The 21,446-nt window shown below is 43.2% G+C and overlaps 1 protein-coding gene across 1 annotated transcript in view; it reads left to right on the top strand.

Moving 5' to 3' along the window:
* The window catches only part of LOC124013699 (TBC1 domain family member 22B-like), a 183,674-nt gene that overhangs the window by 119,895 nt on the left and 42,333 nt on the right, over positions 1-21,446 (top strand). The window contains exon 12 of the mRNA XM_046328130.1: positions 12,867-12,994. Within this exon, the coding sequence (XP_046184086.1) occupies positions 12,867-12,994 (128 nt within the window). The remainder of the gene's footprint in view (positions 1-12,866; positions 12,995-21,446) is intronic.

The following is a 21,446-nucleotide window of genomic DNA, read 5'->3' on the forward strand; positions in this document are numbered from 1 at the left end:
GTGAATCCAGGCAACAAGTCAGATTTTTAAAATGCTTTTCGGCGAAAGCATGAGAAGCTATTATCTGATAGCATGTAACACCCCAAAAGACCCGCAGGGGACGTAAACAAAATAATTAGCATAGTCGTCGCTACACAAACCGCACAAATAAAATCTAAAACATTCATTACCTTTGACCATCTTCTTTGTTGGCACTCCTAGATGTCCCATTATCACTATTGGGTCTTTTTTTTCGATTAAATCGGTCCATATATAGCCTAGATATCGATCTATGAAGACTGCGTGATAAACCGAAAAAAATTGCGTTTCATAACGTAACGTCATTTTTTAAAATTCAAAAAGTCGACGATAAACTTTCACAAAACACTTCGAAATACTTTTGTAATGCAACTTTAATTATTATTATTATAACTTTAGGTATTAGTACACGTTAATAAGCGATAAAATTCATCAGGAGGCGATGTAACTTCTATAGCTTTCGGTCTCGAAAAGATGTCTGGAGAGAGCTCGACCAAAACATCCGGTCGGAGACCGGAGGGAATTGATTCCCTTGATTCAGTTTGACCAAGAATCAAAGCTGAATCAAATGTCAAGACTCTAGACATCGTGTGGAAGTTGTAGGCACTGAAACCTCGGCCTCATGTAATTCGGTTCACTTTGAATAATTCCTGGAAGTGGCGCAAGGATATTTATTTCCATTTTCAGTGATCAGATTTTCTTGCACTTTTCGATGAAACGCACGTTCTGTTATAGTCACAGCCGTGATTTAACCAGTTTTATAAACGTCTGAGTGTTTTCTATCCACACATACTAATCATATGCATATACTATATTCCTGGCCTGAGTAGCAGGGCGCTGAAATGTTGCGAGATTTTTAACAGAATGTTCGAAAAAGTAGAGGGTCGACTGAAGAGGTTAACTTCTTGACGCTACCCATCCCGGTACCGGGATAATTGTCATCGGCAACCGCTGAATAGCATAGCGCCACAGTCAAATAATAGCCACAGTCAAATAATATTACTAAAAAATATTAATATTCATGAAATCACAAGTGCAATATTGCAAAACACACTTAGCCTTGTGTTAATCCACCTGTCGTCCCAGATTTTGAAATTATGCTTTACAGCGAAAGCAATCCAAGCGTTTGTGTAAGTTTATTGATAGCATAACATAACATTATGTACACTAAGCATTAAGTAGCTAGGTCACAAAAATCAGAAAAGCAATACAAAAAAAAGTTTACCTTTGATCTTCGGATGTTTTCACTCACGAGACTCCCAGTTACACAACAAATGTTCCTTTTGTTCCATAAAGATGATTTTTATACCCAAAATACCGACGTTTGTTTGTTGCGTTATGTTCAGAAATCCACAGGAAAGAGCGTTCACGACAACGCAGACGAATATTATATTCCAAATAATATCCATAATGTCCACAGAAACATGTCAAACGACTGGAGACAATCTTTGAATCAATAAAGAGTGGTCAACAGTATTCTCTTATCCATACCCTTTACCACATCGTTCAACACCAAGGTTGCATTAGGGATGGTGCTATAAACCGGCATGAAACCAGACTGGTGAGCACTTAGAATACATCTCGTAGGAAGGAAGGATTACCAGAATATAGATTTCAGTAGAAAATCACTATCAAACTATTACTCTGATCAGAATTGGATCTGATCAGAATTGGTTTACATTCTGAGTAAATTGCCTATATTCCAATTTTCTATAACAAATTTCTATTAATAAGTTATATTTATACAAAACGAGAACAATGTAGACCGAGCTAAGAGCCTCACCAAAGCACCACAAAATATCCGGTTAGAAAATGTAGTTTTGATATGAATATGACCTGGCCTATGAAGCCACACTTCAATGTAATTCATCCCAGATTTCTCCTGCCATGCTTTTTCATGATCACAGTCCAATAAATGAATGTAATAGAGTTCTGGACTTTCTCAGAAAGTTTTATTGTTTTTGAATAACCCCAAGGCTTTATGGTAATAACGAGAGAGACAGGGGAAACGATAGCAATATATACACATCTAATGAGAAATTTGAACAACACCTTCTTGTTGAGCAAAGCATTATAAGACAGACTTTATGCATATGAGGCCCCCCAAAAATAATTCCTTGCCATTGTGAACCAAACAACCAAAAGCTTTATAAACCAAATAAAATATCATAAAAGCATTAAGACAAATTAAAATTATGAAGAGTATTTTCCAAAATATTTGAGTGTTTAATATCCTAAATGAGATGAATTATGGAAGTCGGAGTCTATGCTATTCTCAATCCAATGAGGAGTCAAAAACTTAGGCTTCAGCTGAGGAATGCTTATGAAATTAAATGAGTAGTTGACCTATGCCTATTTCCATATAATTCTAGCAATGTACTTACAATGCATATAGTAGCCTAGGTTTAATAAGAGAAGAGGATGAGGAAAAAATGCTAATCAGTTTATAATTTTCCAGCTCTGAGGATAGCAGAGTTGCTCTGCAGCCCGTGATGACATCCCAGCACAAGACGCACTGCTAGCGAGGCTCGTTGACTGTGTCACTCGCTCCATCTGCACACTTTGGCAGACAAAGCTAGCCAGATAGGCCTAGGCTACTACACATCTCTTTCGTGTCACAGCTCCACCAGAGTGAAATAAGCTATTCGAAAAGATTTGGCTCAGCTAAATGTATTTTGCCAATGTCATGATACTTCTCGTCCTTCCAATAGCATGCCAGCAAATGCGTAGCAGTCTTTCTTTCTTTAAAAAAATTGAATAAATGAGTTTGTACGTTATTTTGGATGGCTGCTAGAGGGAGATAACATCGTCTATGGCAGGGATGTCAAACATTCCATGGAGGGCCTATTGTCTGCTGGTTATAGTTTTTTCCCCTTTCAATTGAGACCTAGACAACCAGGTGGGGAATTCCTTACTAATCAGTGACCTTAATTCATCAATCAAGCACAAGGGAGGAGCGAAAACCCGCAGACACTTGGCCTTCCGAGGAACGAGTTTGACACGTGGTCTATGGGCAAGCGCATAATTTTTTTCCATATCACTACTATGTACTTTACACATTTTCAGTCACACTTTTGACTGATGGTGTTACAGACCTTTTATTTTGTGACTTCAGCTTTCAGACAAGTAAAAAAAGCTGTCCTACTTGTTCAAAGGACAAGTGGCTAAAAAAGTTAATGTCAAGCCCTGGTTGTTGAAAATGAAAACATATTCACTAGAAGTTGACTGATCTTCCAACGAGCCAAATGGCGGCTGGGAGAGGGAATAGTAGTCGACTGACTGCCCAGGGTCGATTTAACCAGCATTTCTTAAAATAAAAAGCCTGGAGAGATAAAATGGGGAAAGCATCACTTGTCTTATTTTTCTCAGTAATGATGCCAGTGTCTGACACAACTTGCTTATGCAGGGAAGGAGATGAATTGCCACGCTTCACTGCATTTTCCAAAATGTAGATGGATCACCAGCAGAGTCTGTGATATAACTTAGAAAGTAGCTTGATTTAGCTTTCTTAATTTAGGAAGTACACCTATTTTTACATTTCCATTTATTTATTTCCATTTTTTCCATTTATTTCTACATTAGGAAGTACATGCACTCGAACCAGGTCTGTTTGGTATTTTAAATAATGTATTTCGAAATATGTTTGTGAAAATACTTTAAAGTAGTAGGCTATTTATAGGAAAGTATTTGAAAATACTTGAATACTTCCAATATTCCAGTTGATTCAGGCCACAACAACTTAAATACACAGGAAATAACAAATAATCAAATACACGTGCGTGTGCATATCAGTTTGTGTGTTTGCCCATGCATGTTTATGTGTGTGAGTATGTCCTCGTACATGTATGAGTTGGTGTGGATTGATTTCCACCTCTGCGTAACTAGATCCATTAGGGCTGTTCCAGGGGAGATGTTATGCAGCACCACTGTGCCAGCTCTCTGCTAGCTGATTAAACCTGACACAGGACATGGCTCCAAGGGGGTCATTTTGGGATAATGGCACAGTGTAACAACAGTCCTACAAAGCCCAGAGTGACTTAAAAATAACCACATAACCACCATTCCACACTGGAATTTACATTTTGAAAAGAGGAAATTGTTCAGAGTGCAGAGAACAGCAGGGCACAAGAAAGAAAAATAGAGAAAAAGGGGAAGAGAAAGGAAGAGGAGGACATGGAGCCAGTGAAGAAGAAGAGAGAGAAAAAGGGAAGATGGGAAGAAAGCATCAGATTCAACAGCTGTGGTGAGGAGACAGATCAGTGCCCTTGCTACATTCCCTTCCTTCAGAGACACATATCAGCCTTAGTCTCTTGCTCTATGTGGTACACAACCCAGTTTGTATTTGATCCTATTACCACGGTGTATTTTTCCCCTACCACAGTCTCTGATGTTATAAGGTTGTGTGCTAGCCAGGGCTGGAGGTGTACCACTGAAAGATGGCCTTCCCAGATTGGTGCTACTTGATGGGCAGTGGCCCTGATGTTCAGACATGTACCTGAAGCACACCTCTGGCTCCTCAGCCATATGGCTCTACTCTGTCAGGTGACAGAAAGGAAGGAGCTATCTTAGCACCACAGGGACATCACATAATCTGACCAGCCTTCCCTGACATAATGTCTGTAAGCACAGCGGAGCGTCTGGACGCGACAGAGAAAGATGGGAGTGGAAGGAGGGCGCGGAGGTGGTGTGAGAGAAAGACTTAAACTGTCCGTCACTCGTGATGCCATCAGCAAAGACAGATTGTGGTCATACAGCTGAATAGCCACATCATGCTAGAACAGCAACCACAATATCTGCCCAGACTACATTGTATGAAGAGGTATTTTCTAATTTGGCCCCTGTAATTATATTAGATACTAATGATGCTGCATTTTGTAGGGCTTCTCAAGGTGCCTTACGAGTTGACAGTGTAATGGTGAATTGATCTCACCTTGCATTGTCCTTTGCAGTGATGCTGATAGATTAAATTACATGCATAGCAAATATGTGATGACATGAGAAACTGATCCCCACCTGATGATGATGATAATACAGAAACTGATCTGTGTTGTTGTGTTATACGGCCTCCACAGAGTCTTGTAATTCCTTATACCTTGGCTGATCCAGTCCAATTTGACTACATGTGATGGAGGGGAGAGGTGGTGAAGTGGTGCTGATCTCACCCCAGTGTCTGAGTGCATAAACGCTTCGTCCTGTCCTACCCTGTGACTCGTCTGCTCTGTATCAGCGGCTCAGGTCCGTCCTTCAGTCTCTCCCTGCCTGCCCTTCAGCCCAAACACTGCCAGCTCACCTGCCTTTATCTCCCTCAAACAGAGAGCAAAGGAGAGAGAGAGTAGAGCGAGCGACTAGAAAGAAAAACACAAACACACCGTGGGGAAAGAGAGACCAGAGAGAGAAGAGGAAACAGAACAGAGAGGAATAGAGAGAGAACAGAGAGGAATAGAGAGAGCGGGAGGGCACAGCCCTCCCTGGACCCTCAACCACCCACACTTGCCTCTCAAATCGGCAGGGGTGGAGAGAGGAAACGGTTTGGCACGATGCCTCAAGAACTCTCCCTTTTCTCTGCCTCTGTGTAGCACTAGGTCCATAGAGTACAGTAGCCTATATAGCAGAGAGCATAGTCTAGGCTGGAAGACCTGGAAGACCAGGTGTGTTGAATTTATGCAATCACTGAACTGATCAATTAGCTCAGTTGGTCAGGTGTGGTGCCTAGATGGAACAAAATCATACAGTACCTGTGGCACTCCAGGAACAGGGTTGCATACCCCTATTCTAGTATAACCAGGTCTCTGCTTACCGTACTATCTCATCTGTACATCTCCGAGCAGAGAGGCAGTGGGAGCCAATGGGTCCTGTCCCCCTGTAGCAGTTTCCTGCTTCCTCGAGCTCTGTTATTACAGGCCTGCATTATTACGGGGGAGGAGAAGTGGAGGGATGAGGGGTGGAGGGGTACCTGCTGTACTCCCCCCTCATTGAATATCTAACTTTATACTATATTATTTATTGCAGACTTCCACAGAATGTGAAGGAGCAGGGAGCGTATACTTTATAGGCGCACTGAGGCAGATGAGTATGTTGGAGATTCGCTCCGATTCCGTAATGTGTTCGAGGTTATTCAAGCTTGGTATATTCAAGGACAGACAGTTGTATAAGAGTTGATTTGCCAGGATGATATGGCGATAGCTGGTATGAAAGACGTCTGCTTTTGTAACAGCCTGGCTGCCTCGTGACCCATGTGACTACACAATGAGCTGTGTCTTTGAGAGCTGGTGTCAGCCATGCTACTCTTGTAAGGGTTCGAAAAGAACATTGCATGCCATTCAGACATTCATGCCTTTGTACGTGTGCACTACATCTAAAATATGTAAGTCCCTCTGGATAAGAGCGTCTGCTAAATGACTTAAATGTAAATGTAAATATAGGCTACAGTGTGTAGAGATGTATAGATTCCAGCTGAAGAGGCTTACAGGGTTAAAACGGAATATGAAGAGTACATTTTACCACTTCTGACTAAGACCGGGGTTGCGTGAACCCTAACCGTGTGTGGGACTGTGCGTCCCTCAAATCTCCTCTTCGTCCTCCACATGGCATTCCTCTCTTCTCTCTCACGGCCTAATCTCCTCTCCACACAACACAGCAGGAGTAATACACATCTCTCCTCCTCTCTATCCTCATCCTCCTTTGTGTGGGGCTGTGTTTCTCTAAAAGACAGAGGCTGGTGTGAGGCTATTACAGAAATGGGAATCAGATCACACACAAAGCCCCCCCCCCCCCCCACAGCATCGATCTCCCTCTGTTCCATTTCCTTTCTCCTTCTCTCTGCCTCTCTCTGGGCTTTGTTTACGTTTGACCGACTGATGCAGGGACGCGGCAGCTTGTCTCCTCTCTTCTCTCTCTGCTCTTTAGAAATACACTCCCGTGGATGGATGGATGGATGGCCTGGGCCGTGTGGAGCTATAGAAAGGAGTCGATGCCAATGTGTTCACTCACTATAGCTTTAGAAATCAGTCACTCATGCCATTGTGTTCACTCACCGCACAGTAGCCGCCTAGGGTCACTGCTGTCTGTCATTAGCTGCCTGACCAGGGTGTCGTGGTGGTCGAGATTGCACATTTTGTTTTGTGCTTTTTTTTAACAACGGGGTTCATAAGTTGATTGATGTGTTGATTAGATGGGTATTAACATGTTATATGCTACAAGGAGTTTGTGAAGAGTAGAAAGATGGGCTCCTGTATGTGCAGTACAGTATGGAAGCTATGTACTAATTTAAGTTATCTATATCTCTTTGAAGCAGAGATAAGGTGGTGTGTGTGTGTGTGTGCATATAGATGTGTGTTGTGTTCGTCCCTCCACGTGATCGATGACAGCCCCCTATCTCGTCCTGTCATCCCCCATGTTCCCCTACTCCGTCGCGGCCCACACTACCATCCTAGCTCTCAGGCCCTTTAAACAGAACCAGGCATGGAGATGAGTGCATTCACAGTTCAAATGAATGCGCTGAGGTGGTAGTGCACAGGGTGTGCTCTAGATAAATGAGGAGGAGAAAACGGTCACCTTCAATCCAGGAGAGAACGGACGGGAACAAAAACCTAGTTTAAGCCAAAAGGGGAGGTCGTTTTTTTAATGCGTTTAGCCTACCACAGCTAAAGATATCTTTTATGCTCACTTTTCATTTTTCTACTTGAGTTGATGTTACAGGTGACATTAGTCAGTGAGTTAGACACCGTTTTCCGGAGGTGTTGGGAAATGCAGACAGGTATTGAGGTTTATGTCCATTTAGTTATGATTGGCTGCTCCATCAGTTGGACCGTTAGACTGTTGAGTGGTAGTGTAGCGTGAGATGACTCTTGTCAGACATAGAACACAAGGTAAGTTAACTCTCTAGTCACTTAGTCCTGATCTGGATGCGGAGATCCTCCTAACCTATTGATCTTTTCTCTGAGGCCCTGGGATTCCCCCCTTTGACTCTATAGCTAAAACAGAGCCGTCTCTAATCTGTGGAACTCTTCACCTCTCCACCCCTGGCTGCCCCTGCTCCCCTCATTATGCAATTAATTTAATCCCCTCTACTCAGGAGCCAAAAGGCAGATCCGTCGCCGGGTGCTTTCAGTAACAATCAGGGGTTTCGCTCTAACTAACGACACATTATTAAACGATAGCCCCATTTTCTTATTGTGACACTAAAGCGTGTGATTTCTACCAAATGTTCACCGGAAGCTACAGTCTATCTGAAATATTAAAGCTGATCTAACCCCTAAAATGAATTTATATATATATTTTTTTTATGTGTCTCTCTGTAAGGTGTGTACATTGTTCCTCATCTCTCTCTCTCTCTGTTCCTCTCTCTCTCTCTGTTCTGTGTGAATACAGAATACATTCAGGGTTCATCAGCATGGAAATTGCTAAAGGTGAATTTATTTATGCAAATGAAGGAGAAAAACCGCATGGTTTCTGCACTCTGAATCATGTACATGTAAGACTCCCATGGTTCGATTGTTGAGGCAGAAGTATGAATAGAATTAATGGAAAACAGTTGACTAGTGTATCTATGAAGAAAAACCTTGTATGTTTCCTTTGTTTGAAGATGTTAGATGGTATTATTCCGTGTGTATGCGCATGATTGTGTGTGTGTTTGTGTGACTGTGCGTACTTCCCTGCGTGTGTCTTTCACACACTCTCTTAAGTATGCCTGTGATTACAGGTCCATGGCAGAGCTTTATGTTCTGACGTCAAGTCTCTGCTGTGAGGATTCAACCTGCAGTCACCCCACCTTTGATCTCTCTGCCTCTCCTCTGAGCTCCTCTCATCTCCTCTGGACCTCTCAATCCACCTACACATGACCTATTGATTCACACAGGGCCACAGAGCTTTGCTTTCCTCTACCGTTTTAGCAGCTCTATGCATATTGCTATATTGTTTACCATAAAAGCAACTCAAATATGCATTAATTCATTGGCATCAAAAAATAATGTGTTTATTGTGCTTTGAAGAGATTTGTGAGAGTATGAAGGAGTTCTTCTTTATAGCTGGATTTGACTTTGATCTTGGACACTGGAGTCCCTGGTCGATGGTTTAAATCATAGTCGTCAGTGCTGTAACCCTGTGTGTGATTGAAGGATGTACTGAATGACGCGTTCCTGATGTTGTGACAAATGCCATCACTAAGAGCACAGAGAGAAAGAACTGGTAGCCTGGCATACAAACACTGTCATCCTGGGATATAGAGTACAGACACACCCACACACACACTCAAGAATATAGGATACACCATTTTGTGGTTTGTCTTATCAATCTCCTTATGTAATCAACTTTGCCTGACACTGAAACATGACAAGGACTACAGCAGAGCTGTCACAGACGCAAAAAGACACGCTGTTTGTATGCCATGGAAAATGACTTCTATAGAGTACTGTCAGAGTACTGGAGGTCTGGTAAAGTAATAGAAAAAGCTCAGCAGAAAAACGGAAAACGTAGCTAAGAGGGAGGGAGAGGGGGGGAAAGAGAGAAGTAAAGAAAGAGGAGAGAGATGAGGGACAAAGAGCGTGCACGAGAGCGGGAGAGAGAATGCGGAAAAAGAGGGTCCCTGCTCAGATGTAATTATTGGATAGATGGAGGAGAGCAGAAGTCAGGGAGAAGTGTGGAGCTCAGCAGAATGCATCTCAGTGCCATCACTTGTCTTTTCTCTGACCCCTGACCTCCAACTGTCCTCCCGCAACCCAAATCTACCTAGCAGGCCCTGCGCTGCCAGTCGGAGTCTGCCCAGATGCTAAATTCGCTACAAAACTCTCTACTAAACAAACAGTCCTGCTAAAACTTGCATCTTCTTTACCATATTATAGTCTGACTACTCGCAAACAGAATTCATGAGTTAATTACCACTGACTTTGATTTTGATCTGGTAAAGTACTTTTTGGGGCAAACAATTTCAACCACAGGCTTGACTGAATTCACCCTCAACCAAAAAAAAAAAGCAGTTGCTTCCCTCCTCCCTGGGTTTGTAACGGTGTAAAATAATGTTCTCTATTGCAGAAAGAGAGGGAGCAGAAAGAGTGGTTCCGTAGTACTGAAGCAAACATTAATAATCTTACTCTCTCTTCCTTCCCCAGCTATAGCAGCTGTTCCTCTCTCCTACTGGCTCTAGAACAGATAAACAATAACTAACTAATTAACTTCCAGGGGACCAGGAGGAACTCAGACAACTCTCTCTCACTCACTCACTACTCAGTCTCTCTCTGTGTCTCACTCACTCACACTCTCTCCACTCTCTCACACACACATAGTAGGATGGTTTCTCTAATCTTCTTAACATTAGTCTTAGCCTGGTACCAGATCTGAGTGTACTTTAGCCAAGCCATCTCCTCTGACTACATGTGAGAAGTTTAATTTCAAGATGTTTTATTTATTTATTTCCTCTAAAGTGTTTGTTACTGTGATTTATTCACTGTTAATGAGGGTAGGCCTAAGTTGTTTACGCAGGAGCATAGCTATGTGATAATTAAACTGTGGAGACGAGAGCGAAAAAGGGGAAAGTGTTCACTGTTTACCTCACCCTCTGAGAGTGTTTGTGTGGGTGTGCGTGCGAGAACGAACTAATGTGAAGTGTCTTGACATGTGTCGGGTGACAAACGAAGTGAATCGTGATGGGTACAGCAGGGGTCACGTTGATGCGTACTTTTCTCCGGGTAGTTAGAATGCAAGATGAACTTCATGCAAAACTTTAGGAAATGTAGCTGGCTACATTCTTCTATGATAAACATTTCTGTTTGGAATCGATGGCCATGAATGGTTTTTGCAAAGAAATACCTTGTTTTTTTCCCTGTAAGCTAACGTACTTATGTGTGGTGAAAATGAAGCTATTTTCTGCTGAATGTGTTGCATTCATTTATTGTGTGTGAAGAAAAACTAGTTGCACTCCCCTGGTCACTCTGTTGATGCAAACAAACTGATTAGCTGTGTCAGAGTCTCAGATTTATGCACACTAGAGGTCTTCGCAAAACCACCTGTACCCAAGACCTAATCCGGGACACGAGTCGTTCCGGACACAGAACTGTAAATAATGTAACGGGTCGGATCTGATATGATTGTTGCGGGTCTCGGGTATGTGTCATTTTAACTGACTAGTCCGGAAGGGCCCGTACAGATCCCGAATGTGACTGCTGCAGTAGAGAGAGAGAGCGAGAGACATTTTATCATTTATGCTGCTGCTCTTGCTTTTCACAAGTGGTGTGTGATGCTTTGTAGCTTGTTGTTGGCCAATCATAAGTCATCAAAGTGGCAATAGGCTACATTCATAAAGCCTTGTGTGTGGCAAAAGTTAGGAGATACACTACATGACCAAAAGTATGTGAACACCTGCTCCTCGAACATCTCATTCCAAAATCATGGGCATTAATATGGAGTTGGTCCCTCCTTTGCAGGTATAGCCTCTACTCTTCTGGGAAGGTTTTCCACTAGATGTTGGAACATTGCTGCGGGGACATGCTTCCATTCAGCCACAAGAGCATTGGTGAAGTTGGTCACGGATGTTGGGTGATTAGGACTGATTCGCAGTCTGTGTTCCAATTCATCCCAAAGGTATTAAATGGGGTTGAGGTCAGGGCTCTCTGCAGACCAGTTCTTCTTGACAAACCATTTCTGTATGGACCTCGCTTTGTGCACGGGGGCATTGTCATACGGAAACAGGAAAGGGCCTTCCCCAACTGTTTGCCTCAAAGTTGGAAGCACAGAATCGTCTACAACATAATTGATGCTAGTCCATGGAAACCCACTTCATGAAGCTCCTGACAAACAGTTCTTTTGATGACATTGCTTCCAGAGGCAGTTTGGAACTCATTAGTGAGTGTTGCAATCGAGGGCAACACTTTTTACTCGCTACGCGCTTCAGCACTCGGTGGCTCTGTTCTGTAAGCTTGTGTTGCCTACGACTTCGCGGCTGAGCCATTGTTGCTCCTAGACCTTTCCACTTCACAGTAACAACACTTACAGTAGACTGGGGCAGCTCTAACAGGGCATACATTTGACAAGCTAACTTGTTGGAAAGGTGGCTTCCTATGACGGTGTCACGTTGAAAGTCACTGAGCTCTCCAATAAGGCCATTCTACAGTGTTTGTCTATGGCTGAAATAGCCGAATCCACTAATTTAAAGGGGTGTCTCATACTTTTGCGTATATAGTGTATCTAATCAATGGAAGATATAATTAAAATTTCGAAATGAAAAGTTAAAAGAGAGGTATAGAATACAACGACCAAGAGCCAACAGGTAAGGCTACTACTTAATATTCTGAATGGAGTTATTTTTAAATGTTGGATGAGAAAGCGCATGTACTGTACCCTCAACCCTTAAACTAGCTTCTCCCGGGTTTGATGCAGTCAAGACTGGTACTACTTAATCATATCTGTTGATAAATACCCTAGCTGTATGACAGCTATTAGTCTACTATAGCACAAGTCGGCTTGGTTGGTTGCTGTCTTTCGTCTCTCCCACCCTGCTCCCAGTGTCAATCGCTCCCAGTAATACGCACGCTTGCACGCAACACACACTGATATAATGCTGTCTTTCTCCCTAGCTCTATAGGAGCTTTAATGTTCGTTGAGAGGTCCACTGACAGCTATGCAATTACTGCTGTATTGTTTGACCGCCCAGCCATAATCGGTGGAAAGAGAATTTTGTGTGCGCTGTGGATATCAGAAGATTATCAGCGGCTGTCCATGTGAACCGTGCATGTGTGTGTTCATCAGTGTCTGACGGGCGTGTGTGTGCATACTGTATGTGCGTGCGTTGATCATTGTTTGACGGAAGTGTGTGTGTGTTTCAGTTTAACGAGTCTGTGTGTATTCGTGTGTTTCAGAAACGGTGCATGTCCACATGCAGCAGTATGAAGTGGAGTATCTCCAGTTTGCCTTCCGTTGGATGAACAACCTGCTGATGAGAGAGCTGCCGTTACGCTGCACTATACGCCTCTGGGACACCTACCAGGTACAAACACACGCGTACGTACGCACACATACTGTGCGCGCGCAGGAACACACACAAAACACTCACATGCATTCACACAAATTGTCACATTTCACTCACTCACAGCCGCAACGTGTGTGTATTATTCTCCCATTGTGTTCCTTCATAAGACCCTATCCAGCGGAGGTCATCCATCTCTGTCAGTCCTCTCCTCTGTGGCCTGTGCCTCTGGCTCTTTATCTCTCAATCTCTCTCTCGGTCTGTCAGCAGCTCAGAGCAATGAGCCCGTGCCTCAACACCACTGAACTATTACTAAACAAAAGCCTTGTTAACAAACCATCCTTTATAACTCCCCGACTTCTTCCCATCCCTCCCCTCAGATTGTACGACCTAGCTAGCCTCTGAAAGGCTGCAGTAGGACAATGGTGCAGAACTCTGTGGCTTGGCCCTGAAGGGCCACAGTGTCTGCTGCTTTTCTGTCTGACTATAAACTGACGGTTGACTTCTATAAACTGGCGGTTCGTCAATGACATGAGTTGATCCATGAAGTATCGCGGAGATAAAAATGACTGCGGCACTGAAGGACTGGTTCCATGTAGGAAGCAGGTGTATGTGTCCTGCATTGTGTTCCTTTGCCTCAGCAGTGCATCATCTAAGGTAGCCTGTTATCTTTTTTAAAATTTTATTTTGTTTTATTGTACATGTGCTCCAGAGGGAGCTGCTTAAAAGCTAGTACACCCTAGGCCACAGATAGGTTATCTAACAAACATCTCTCCTTTGTTCCGCCACGTACCGGTATAATACACCATGCTACAGCACAGCACTGAGCCAGGGAAGGCGTTTTGTAAGGACATAAAAACACAGCACCCTCTCTCTATTCTACTTCCTAATTAAACCATAAAGTGTTACTGCCTTTGGTTATCTCCCAAATGGTTACTCCCTATGTCTGACCAGATCCCTATGGGTTCTAATCAAAAGTAGTGCACTATACACTGAGTATGCAAAACATAGACTGACCAGGTGAATCCAGGTGAACGCTACGATCCCTTATTGATGTCACTTGTTAAATCCACTTCAATCAGTGTCGATGGAGGGAAGGAGACAGGCTAAAGAAGGTTTAAGCCTTGAGACACGGGTTGTGTTATGCGTGCCATTCAGAGGGTGAATGGTTCAGACAAAAAATGTAAGTACCTTTGAATGGGGAATGGTAGTAGGTGCCAGGCGGACCGGTTTGTGTCAAGAACTTCAACCCTGCTGGGTTTTTCACGCTCAACAGTTTCACGTGTGGATCTAGAATGGTCCAAAGGACATCCAGCCAACTTGATACAACTGTGGGAAGCATTGGAGTCCATATGGGCCAGCACTCCTGTGGACCGTTTCGAACGGGCCGTTATCATGCACCTGTCGGAACAGGGACACGATAAAAAAGACGTCATCCGTTTGCACTTGAATAGTGAATTCAGGACGCTTTTCCTGCAGTTCATTTTCTTGCCAGCCAGGTAGGCTACTCCAGTTGTATATTAAGCAGTGTGCTTAATATTAGGAAAGTTTTAAACTAAATATATAGTAGGCCTAGCCTATAGGAAGCTGATGGGATCCTTCTTTTTTTTAATAGAGGCCATCAAATCTCTGTTTTCTCAATTACATGGCATAGTCTATAGAAATGTTGCACAACATGGGTTTATAGGAACACTTATTTAATTCCAGGCATCAACTTCTGGCCCTTCTTTGGGCACTGTGTTAACAACCCTCCAGGCAAGCTTCAATGCCATACAACTCTCCTTTCGTGGCCTCCAATTGCTCTTAAATACAAGTAAAACTAAATGCATGCTCTTCAATCGATCGCTACCTGCACCTACCCGCCTGTCCAACATCACTACTCTGGACGGCTCTGACTTAGAATACGAGGACAACTACAAATACTTAGGTGTCTGGTTAGACTGTAAACTCTCCTTCTAGAACCATATCAAACATCTCCAATCCAAAGTTAAATCTAGAATTGGCTTCCTATTTCGCAACAAAGCATCCTTCACTCATGCTGCCAAACATACCCTTGTAAAACTGACCATCCTACCAATCCTGGACTTTGGCGATGTCATTTACAAAATAGCCTCCAATACCCAACTCAACAAATTGGATGCAGTCTATCACAGTGCAATCCGTTTTGTCACCAAAGCCCCAAATACTAACCACCATTGCGACCTGTACGCTCTCGTTGGCTGGCCCTCGCTTCATACTCGTCACCAAACCCACTGGCTCCATGTCATCTGCAAGACCCTGCTAGGTAAAGTCCCCCCTTATCTCAGCTCGCTGGTCACCATAGCATCTCCCACCTGTAGCACACGCTCCAGCAGGTATATCTCTCTAGTCACCCCCAAAACCAATTCTTTCTTTGGCCGCCTCTCCTTCCAGTTCTCTGCTGCCAATGACTGGAACGAACTACAAAAATCTCTGAAACTGGAAACACTTATCTCCCTCGCTAGCTTTAAGCACCAACTCTCAGAGCAGCTCACAGATTACTGCACCTGTACATAGCCCACCTATAATTTAGCCCAAACAACTACCTCTTTCCCAACTGTATTTAATTAACTTGTTTATTTTGCTCCTTTGCACCCCATTATTTTTATTTCTACTTTGCACATTCTTCCATTGCAAAACTACCATTCCAGTGTTTTACTTGCTATATTGTATTTACTTTGCCACCATGGCCTTTTCTGCCTTTACCTCCCTTCTCACTTCATTTGCTCACATTGTATATAGACTTGTTTATACTGTATTATTGACTGTATGTTTGTTTTACTCCATGTGTAACTCTGTGTCGTTGTATCTGTCGAACTGCTTAGCTTTATCTTGGCCAGGTCGCAATTGTGATCCTGGACAACACCCTGTCGTTCTCAACTAACATCAAGGCGGTGGCCCGTTCCTGTAGGTTCATGCTCTACAACATCCGCAGAGTACGACCCTGCCTCACACAGGAAGCGGCGCAGGTCCTAATCCAGGCACTTGTCATCTCCCGTCTGGATTACTGCAACTCGCTGTTGGCTGGGCTCCCTGCCTGTGCCATTAAACCCCTACAACTCATCCAGAACGCCGCAGCCCGTCTAGTGTTCAATCTTCCCAAGTTCTCTAATAATAATAATAATAATAATATATGCCATTTAGCAGACGCTTTTATCCAAAGCGACTTACAGTCATGTGTGCATACATTCTACGTATGGGTGGTCCCGGGGATCGAACCCACTACCCTGGCGTTACAAGCGCCATGCTCTACCAACTGAGCTACAGAAGGACCACGTCTCTCACGTCACCCCGCTCCTCCGCTCTCTCCACTGGCTTCCAGTTGAAGCTCGCATCCGCTACAAGACCATGGTGCTTGCCTACGGAGCTGTGAGGGGAACGGCACCTCAGTACCTCCAGGCTCTGATCAGGCCCTACACCCAAATAAGGGCACTGCGTTCATCCACCTCTGGCCTGCTCGCCTCCCTACCACTGAGGAAGTACAGTTCCCGCTCAGCCCAGTCAAAACTGTTCGCTGCTCTGGCTCCCCAATGGTGGAACAAACTCCCTCACGACGCCAGGACAGCGGAGTCAATCACCACCTTCCGGAGACACCTGAAACCCCACCTCTTTAAGGAATACCTAGGATAGGCTAAAGTAATCCTTCTCACCCCCCTTAAAATATGTAGATGCACTATTGTAAAGTGGCTGTTCCACTGGATGTCATAAGGTGAATGCACCAATTTGTAAGTCGCTCTGGATAAGAGCGTCTGCTAAATGACTTAAATGTAAATGTAAATGTAAATTGTAAATGAGAACTTGTTCGCAACTTGCCTACCTGGTTAAATAAAGGTGAAATAAAAAAATAATAAAAAACAGCTATGAGGAGCTGACTCAGTGCGCATCAAGTAACCCTATTCCACTCAAATTCAGGGTCTCACAAAGTGTTTGATTTGAATTTTGTCGCATTTGCATTCATGCCAGAGTGATTAGAGAGACAACAGGGTGCTGAGTACCCACTATTAGCCATTGGTTGTTGGCAAGTTTGGTAGGCATCAGAGTGCCGTTTTGGAGAAGCCTAGTTACTGTCGTAACTCCCCTGTGGCGATCTGAAGGATCAGGTTACAGTGAATCCACACTACAGCATGATCTCCCTCTCTCTCGTAGAGGGGGAGAGCAGGAAGTCTGCTGTTTTATGGGCGGTCATAAAATACGCTGCCTCTATGCTCTGTAGTGTTCAAGATTTGAATGTAAACGGTGGAACACAGAGAGACACTTGGACATCAACAGCTTGAATAATTAAACAATATTTATATTTTTGAGAATGTGGGAGTGGTCCGTGGACACTTAAGGGACAGTCATGTCGAGTGTGTTTCATTTGGTGATCTCATGAAGGACAGGAAACACACATACAGTTGAAGTCGGAAGTTTACATACACTTAGGTTGGAGTCATTAAAACTCATTTTTCAACCACTCCACAAATTTCTTGTTAACAAACTATAGTTTTGGCAAGTCGGTTAGGACATCTACTTTGTGCATGACACAAGTCATTTTTCCAACAATTGTTTACAGACAGATTATTTCACTTATAATTCACTGTATCACAATTCCAGTGGGACTGAAGTTTACATGCACTAAATTGAGTGTGCCTTTAAACAGCTTGGAAAATTCCAGAAAATTATGTTATGGCTTTAGATGCTTCTGATAGGCTAATTGACATCATTTGAGTCAATTGGAGGTGTACCTGTGGATGTATTTCAAGGTCTACCTTCAAACATAGTGCCTCTTTGCTCTGGATCATGGGAAAATCAAAAGATATCAGCCAAGACCTCCACAAGTCTGGTTCATCATTGGTAGCAATTTCCAAATGCCTGAAGGTACCACGTTCATCTGTACAAACAATAGTACGCAAGTATAAACACCATGGGACCACGCAGCCGTCATACCGCTCAGGAAGGAGACGCGTTCTGTCTCCTAGAGATGAACGTACTTTGGTGCGAAAAGTGCAAATAATCCCAGAACAACAACAAAGGACCTTGTGAATGCTGGAGGAACCGGGTACAAAAGTACCTATATCCACAGTAAAACGAGTCCTGTATCGGCATAACCTGAAAGGCCGCTCAGCAAGGAAGAAGCCACTGCTCCAAAACCGCCATTAAAAAGCCAGACTACAGTTTGCAACAGCACTTGGGGACAAAGATCGTACTTTTTGGAGAAATGTTCTCTGGTCTGATGAAACAAAAATAGAACTGTTTGGCAATAATGACCATCGTTATGTTTGGAGGAAAAAGGGGGTGGCTTGTAAGCCAAAGAACACCATCCCAACCCGTGAAGCACGGGGGTGGCAGAATCATGTTGTGGGGGTGCTTTTTTGCAGGAGGGGCTGGTGCACTTCACAAAATAGATAGGAAAATGATGTGGATATATTGAAGCAACATCTCAAGACATCAGTCAAGAAGTTAAAGCTTGGTTGCAAATGGGTTCTCCAAATGGACAATGACGCCAAGCATACTTCCAAAATTGTGGCAAAATGGCATAAGGACAACAAAGTCAAGGTTTTGGAGTGGCCATCACAAAGCCCTGACCTCCATCCTATAGAAAATGCGTGGGCAGAACCAAAATTCACCCAACTTATTGTGGGAAGCTTGTGGAAGGCTACCTGAAACGTTTTACCGAAGTTAAACAATTTAAAGGCAATTTTACCAATACAAATTGAGTGTACGTAAACTTCTGACCCCCTGGGAAAGTGATGAAAGAAATACAAGCTGAAATAAATCACTCTCTCCTATTATTCTGACATTTCACATTCTTAAAATAAAGTGGTGATCCTAAGACACTGAATTTTTACGAGAATTAAATGTCAGAAATTGTGAAAAACAGAGTTTAAATGTATTTGGCTAAGGTGTATGTAAACTTCCGACTTCAACTGTATATATATTTTACATAAATGTATATTATTTTATATATATATTTGTTAATATATTTTATCATGCACATCTCATTCTCTCTTTCTGTCTCTCTCTTTCACACACACACACACACACACACACACACACACACACACACACACACACACACACACACACACACACACACACACACACACACACACACACACACACACACACACACACACACACACACACACACACACACACACACACACACACACACACACACACACACACACACACACACACACACACACACACACACACACACACACACACACACACAGAGAGTAGCTCTGGAGTGGCCCTGGCTTTTTACTTGGTTCTACTAATCAGCTACTTCCTTAAGGTCGTATGAGGACTTTAGAATTTAGCTGGTGGTCAAAACTCTCCAGCCTTATCGACGAGCCACACAGAATTTGTGCGCCCTTGGGTGTGTGGTCTGACAGCGGCCGTGGCTTTTATTTTGTTTACCTCAAGGCTTTAGAGAGAGGGAGGAAATTATGAAGGGAGAGATGGAGGGCTTCCTCTGTACCTCTGTATCCACCACTATCAGACCCTGCCATTGATTTAGATGCTTGTTGACGTATGTACTTTGTTGTTGTGTGCTCTCTTGTTAGGATAACACCAGGATTCAATAATAGCAGGATATTACTTATTGCGTCTCTAAAATGTGTGTCTACATTATGGGATGTAGAGGAAGCTGACCCTCCTCTCCTGATGACTCACTTTAATTACCGTGGCATCAACGTCTTGGTGGGGCGCTCTGAGGGTAGAGGGGTGTAATTGTGTACCTATACACTTGTTCTCCTTCAATTACCGTTCTACCCCCTTTATTGACTGGGAGAGAACACACACACACACACACACACACACACACACACAGGCAAAGTGAAGGTTGTAGATTCAGTCAGAGAGCATTATGACACGTAATAATAAAGCAAGATGGCAGGAGAAGCCCCTTAGTGGCAAGATAAAGTCACTGACCATACAGTAAGTGGTAAGCCTGTAAACTCTCATGACGTTGTTATGAAGTTTAATACACTCTCAAGATCACTGTTCTGACTGCTTATGAACTCACCCAGTCAAATTCCCAGGTCGTAATCCCAGAGAGCAGCAGTCAGGAAGGCCTCAAATGTTCAGTTTTTATGAAGTCAACACTGAGCTGCTGCCTACCAAAAATTAATTGCAAAATAAAACTCAATTGATTTCTACCTATGAATTATTCGTAGTAAATCACATAGCCTACTTTCTCTAAAAACACTTCTGAGCCGTGGCTCTGCAGGCCCTGGCAGAAATGAAGTATGTGCTGCCTGTACTATGGATCCACTGATGATGGGTTGGGATAAGGAATAACTGTCTAGACTTCATTCTTGCTGATATGAGTTTTTGGAGGTTTGAGTGGTGAATGAGTGGAGTTTTTCTAATCAATGGTCGGGCCTGCAGGGAGTGACCGTGACATGAATTAAACCCTGAGTGGTTGACCTTTTGGGCTAACAACCTCGGTTGTTCCCCTCAGTTATGACCGTAAGATCACTGCCAACAACCTGTCTACAGGGACCTCTCAATCTTCCACTTGGCTCTTCATCTCCAACCCCCCTAGACACACACACACACACACACACACACACACACACACACACACACACACACACACACACACACACACACACACACACACACACACACACACACACACACACACACACACACACACACACACACACACACACACACACACACACACACGCGCACGGTACGCATACTCGGCACACACTTGCACGCACGCACACGGTACACATGCAAGTCTCACACCCACACACACTCTAAAATGTAGGGAAATGATAAAAAGCTGTGTCTTCTCTCTCATTGAGAGAAAATGTCTGCTACTGCATCAGTGATTAAAGACAACCCCTGTGTTCTCAGATGTGTGGTTCTGCCATCGTGGGGGTTTATATCCAAGTAGGGTCTACAGTGTAGAATTGATCCCTTCCCCAATCATTTTGAGTAGGAGGAAAACAACTCGTGAATGGGGCCATTTTATGTCTGGGCACAAAGGTAATGTGCAGTGCCTTCAGAAAGTATTCACACCCCTGAACTTTTTCCACATTTTGTTGTGTTACAGCCTCAAATTTCAAATAATTACATAGAGATTTCATGTCACTGGCCTACACACTGTATCCCAAAATGTTAGGGATTATGTTTTTAGAAATGCTTACAATTTCTAAAACATTTAAAGCTGAAATGACCGAGTCAATAGGTATTCAACCCCTTTTGTTGTGGCAAGCCTAAATATGTTAAAGAGTAAAAATTAGCTCAACAAGTCACATAATACGTTTCTTGTACGCACTCTGTGTGCAATAATAGTCAACATTAGTTTTTTAGTGACTACCTCATCTCTGTATCCTACACATAGAATTAGTCCAGTAGTTAATTTCAAACACAGGTTCAACAACCAAGACCCCATTGGTAAATTTTTTTAAAGCAGACATTGAATATCCCTTTTGAGCATGGTTAAGTTATT

The sequence above is a fragment of the Oncorhynchus gorbuscha genome, linkage group LG25, assembly GCF_021184085.1.
Source record: "Oncorhynchus gorbuscha isolate QuinsamMale2020 ecotype Even-year linkage group LG25, OgorEven_v1.0, whole genome shotgun sequence".
NCBI lineage: Eukaryota > Metazoa > Chordata > Actinopteri > Salmoniformes > Salmonidae > Oncorhynchus > Oncorhynchus gorbuscha.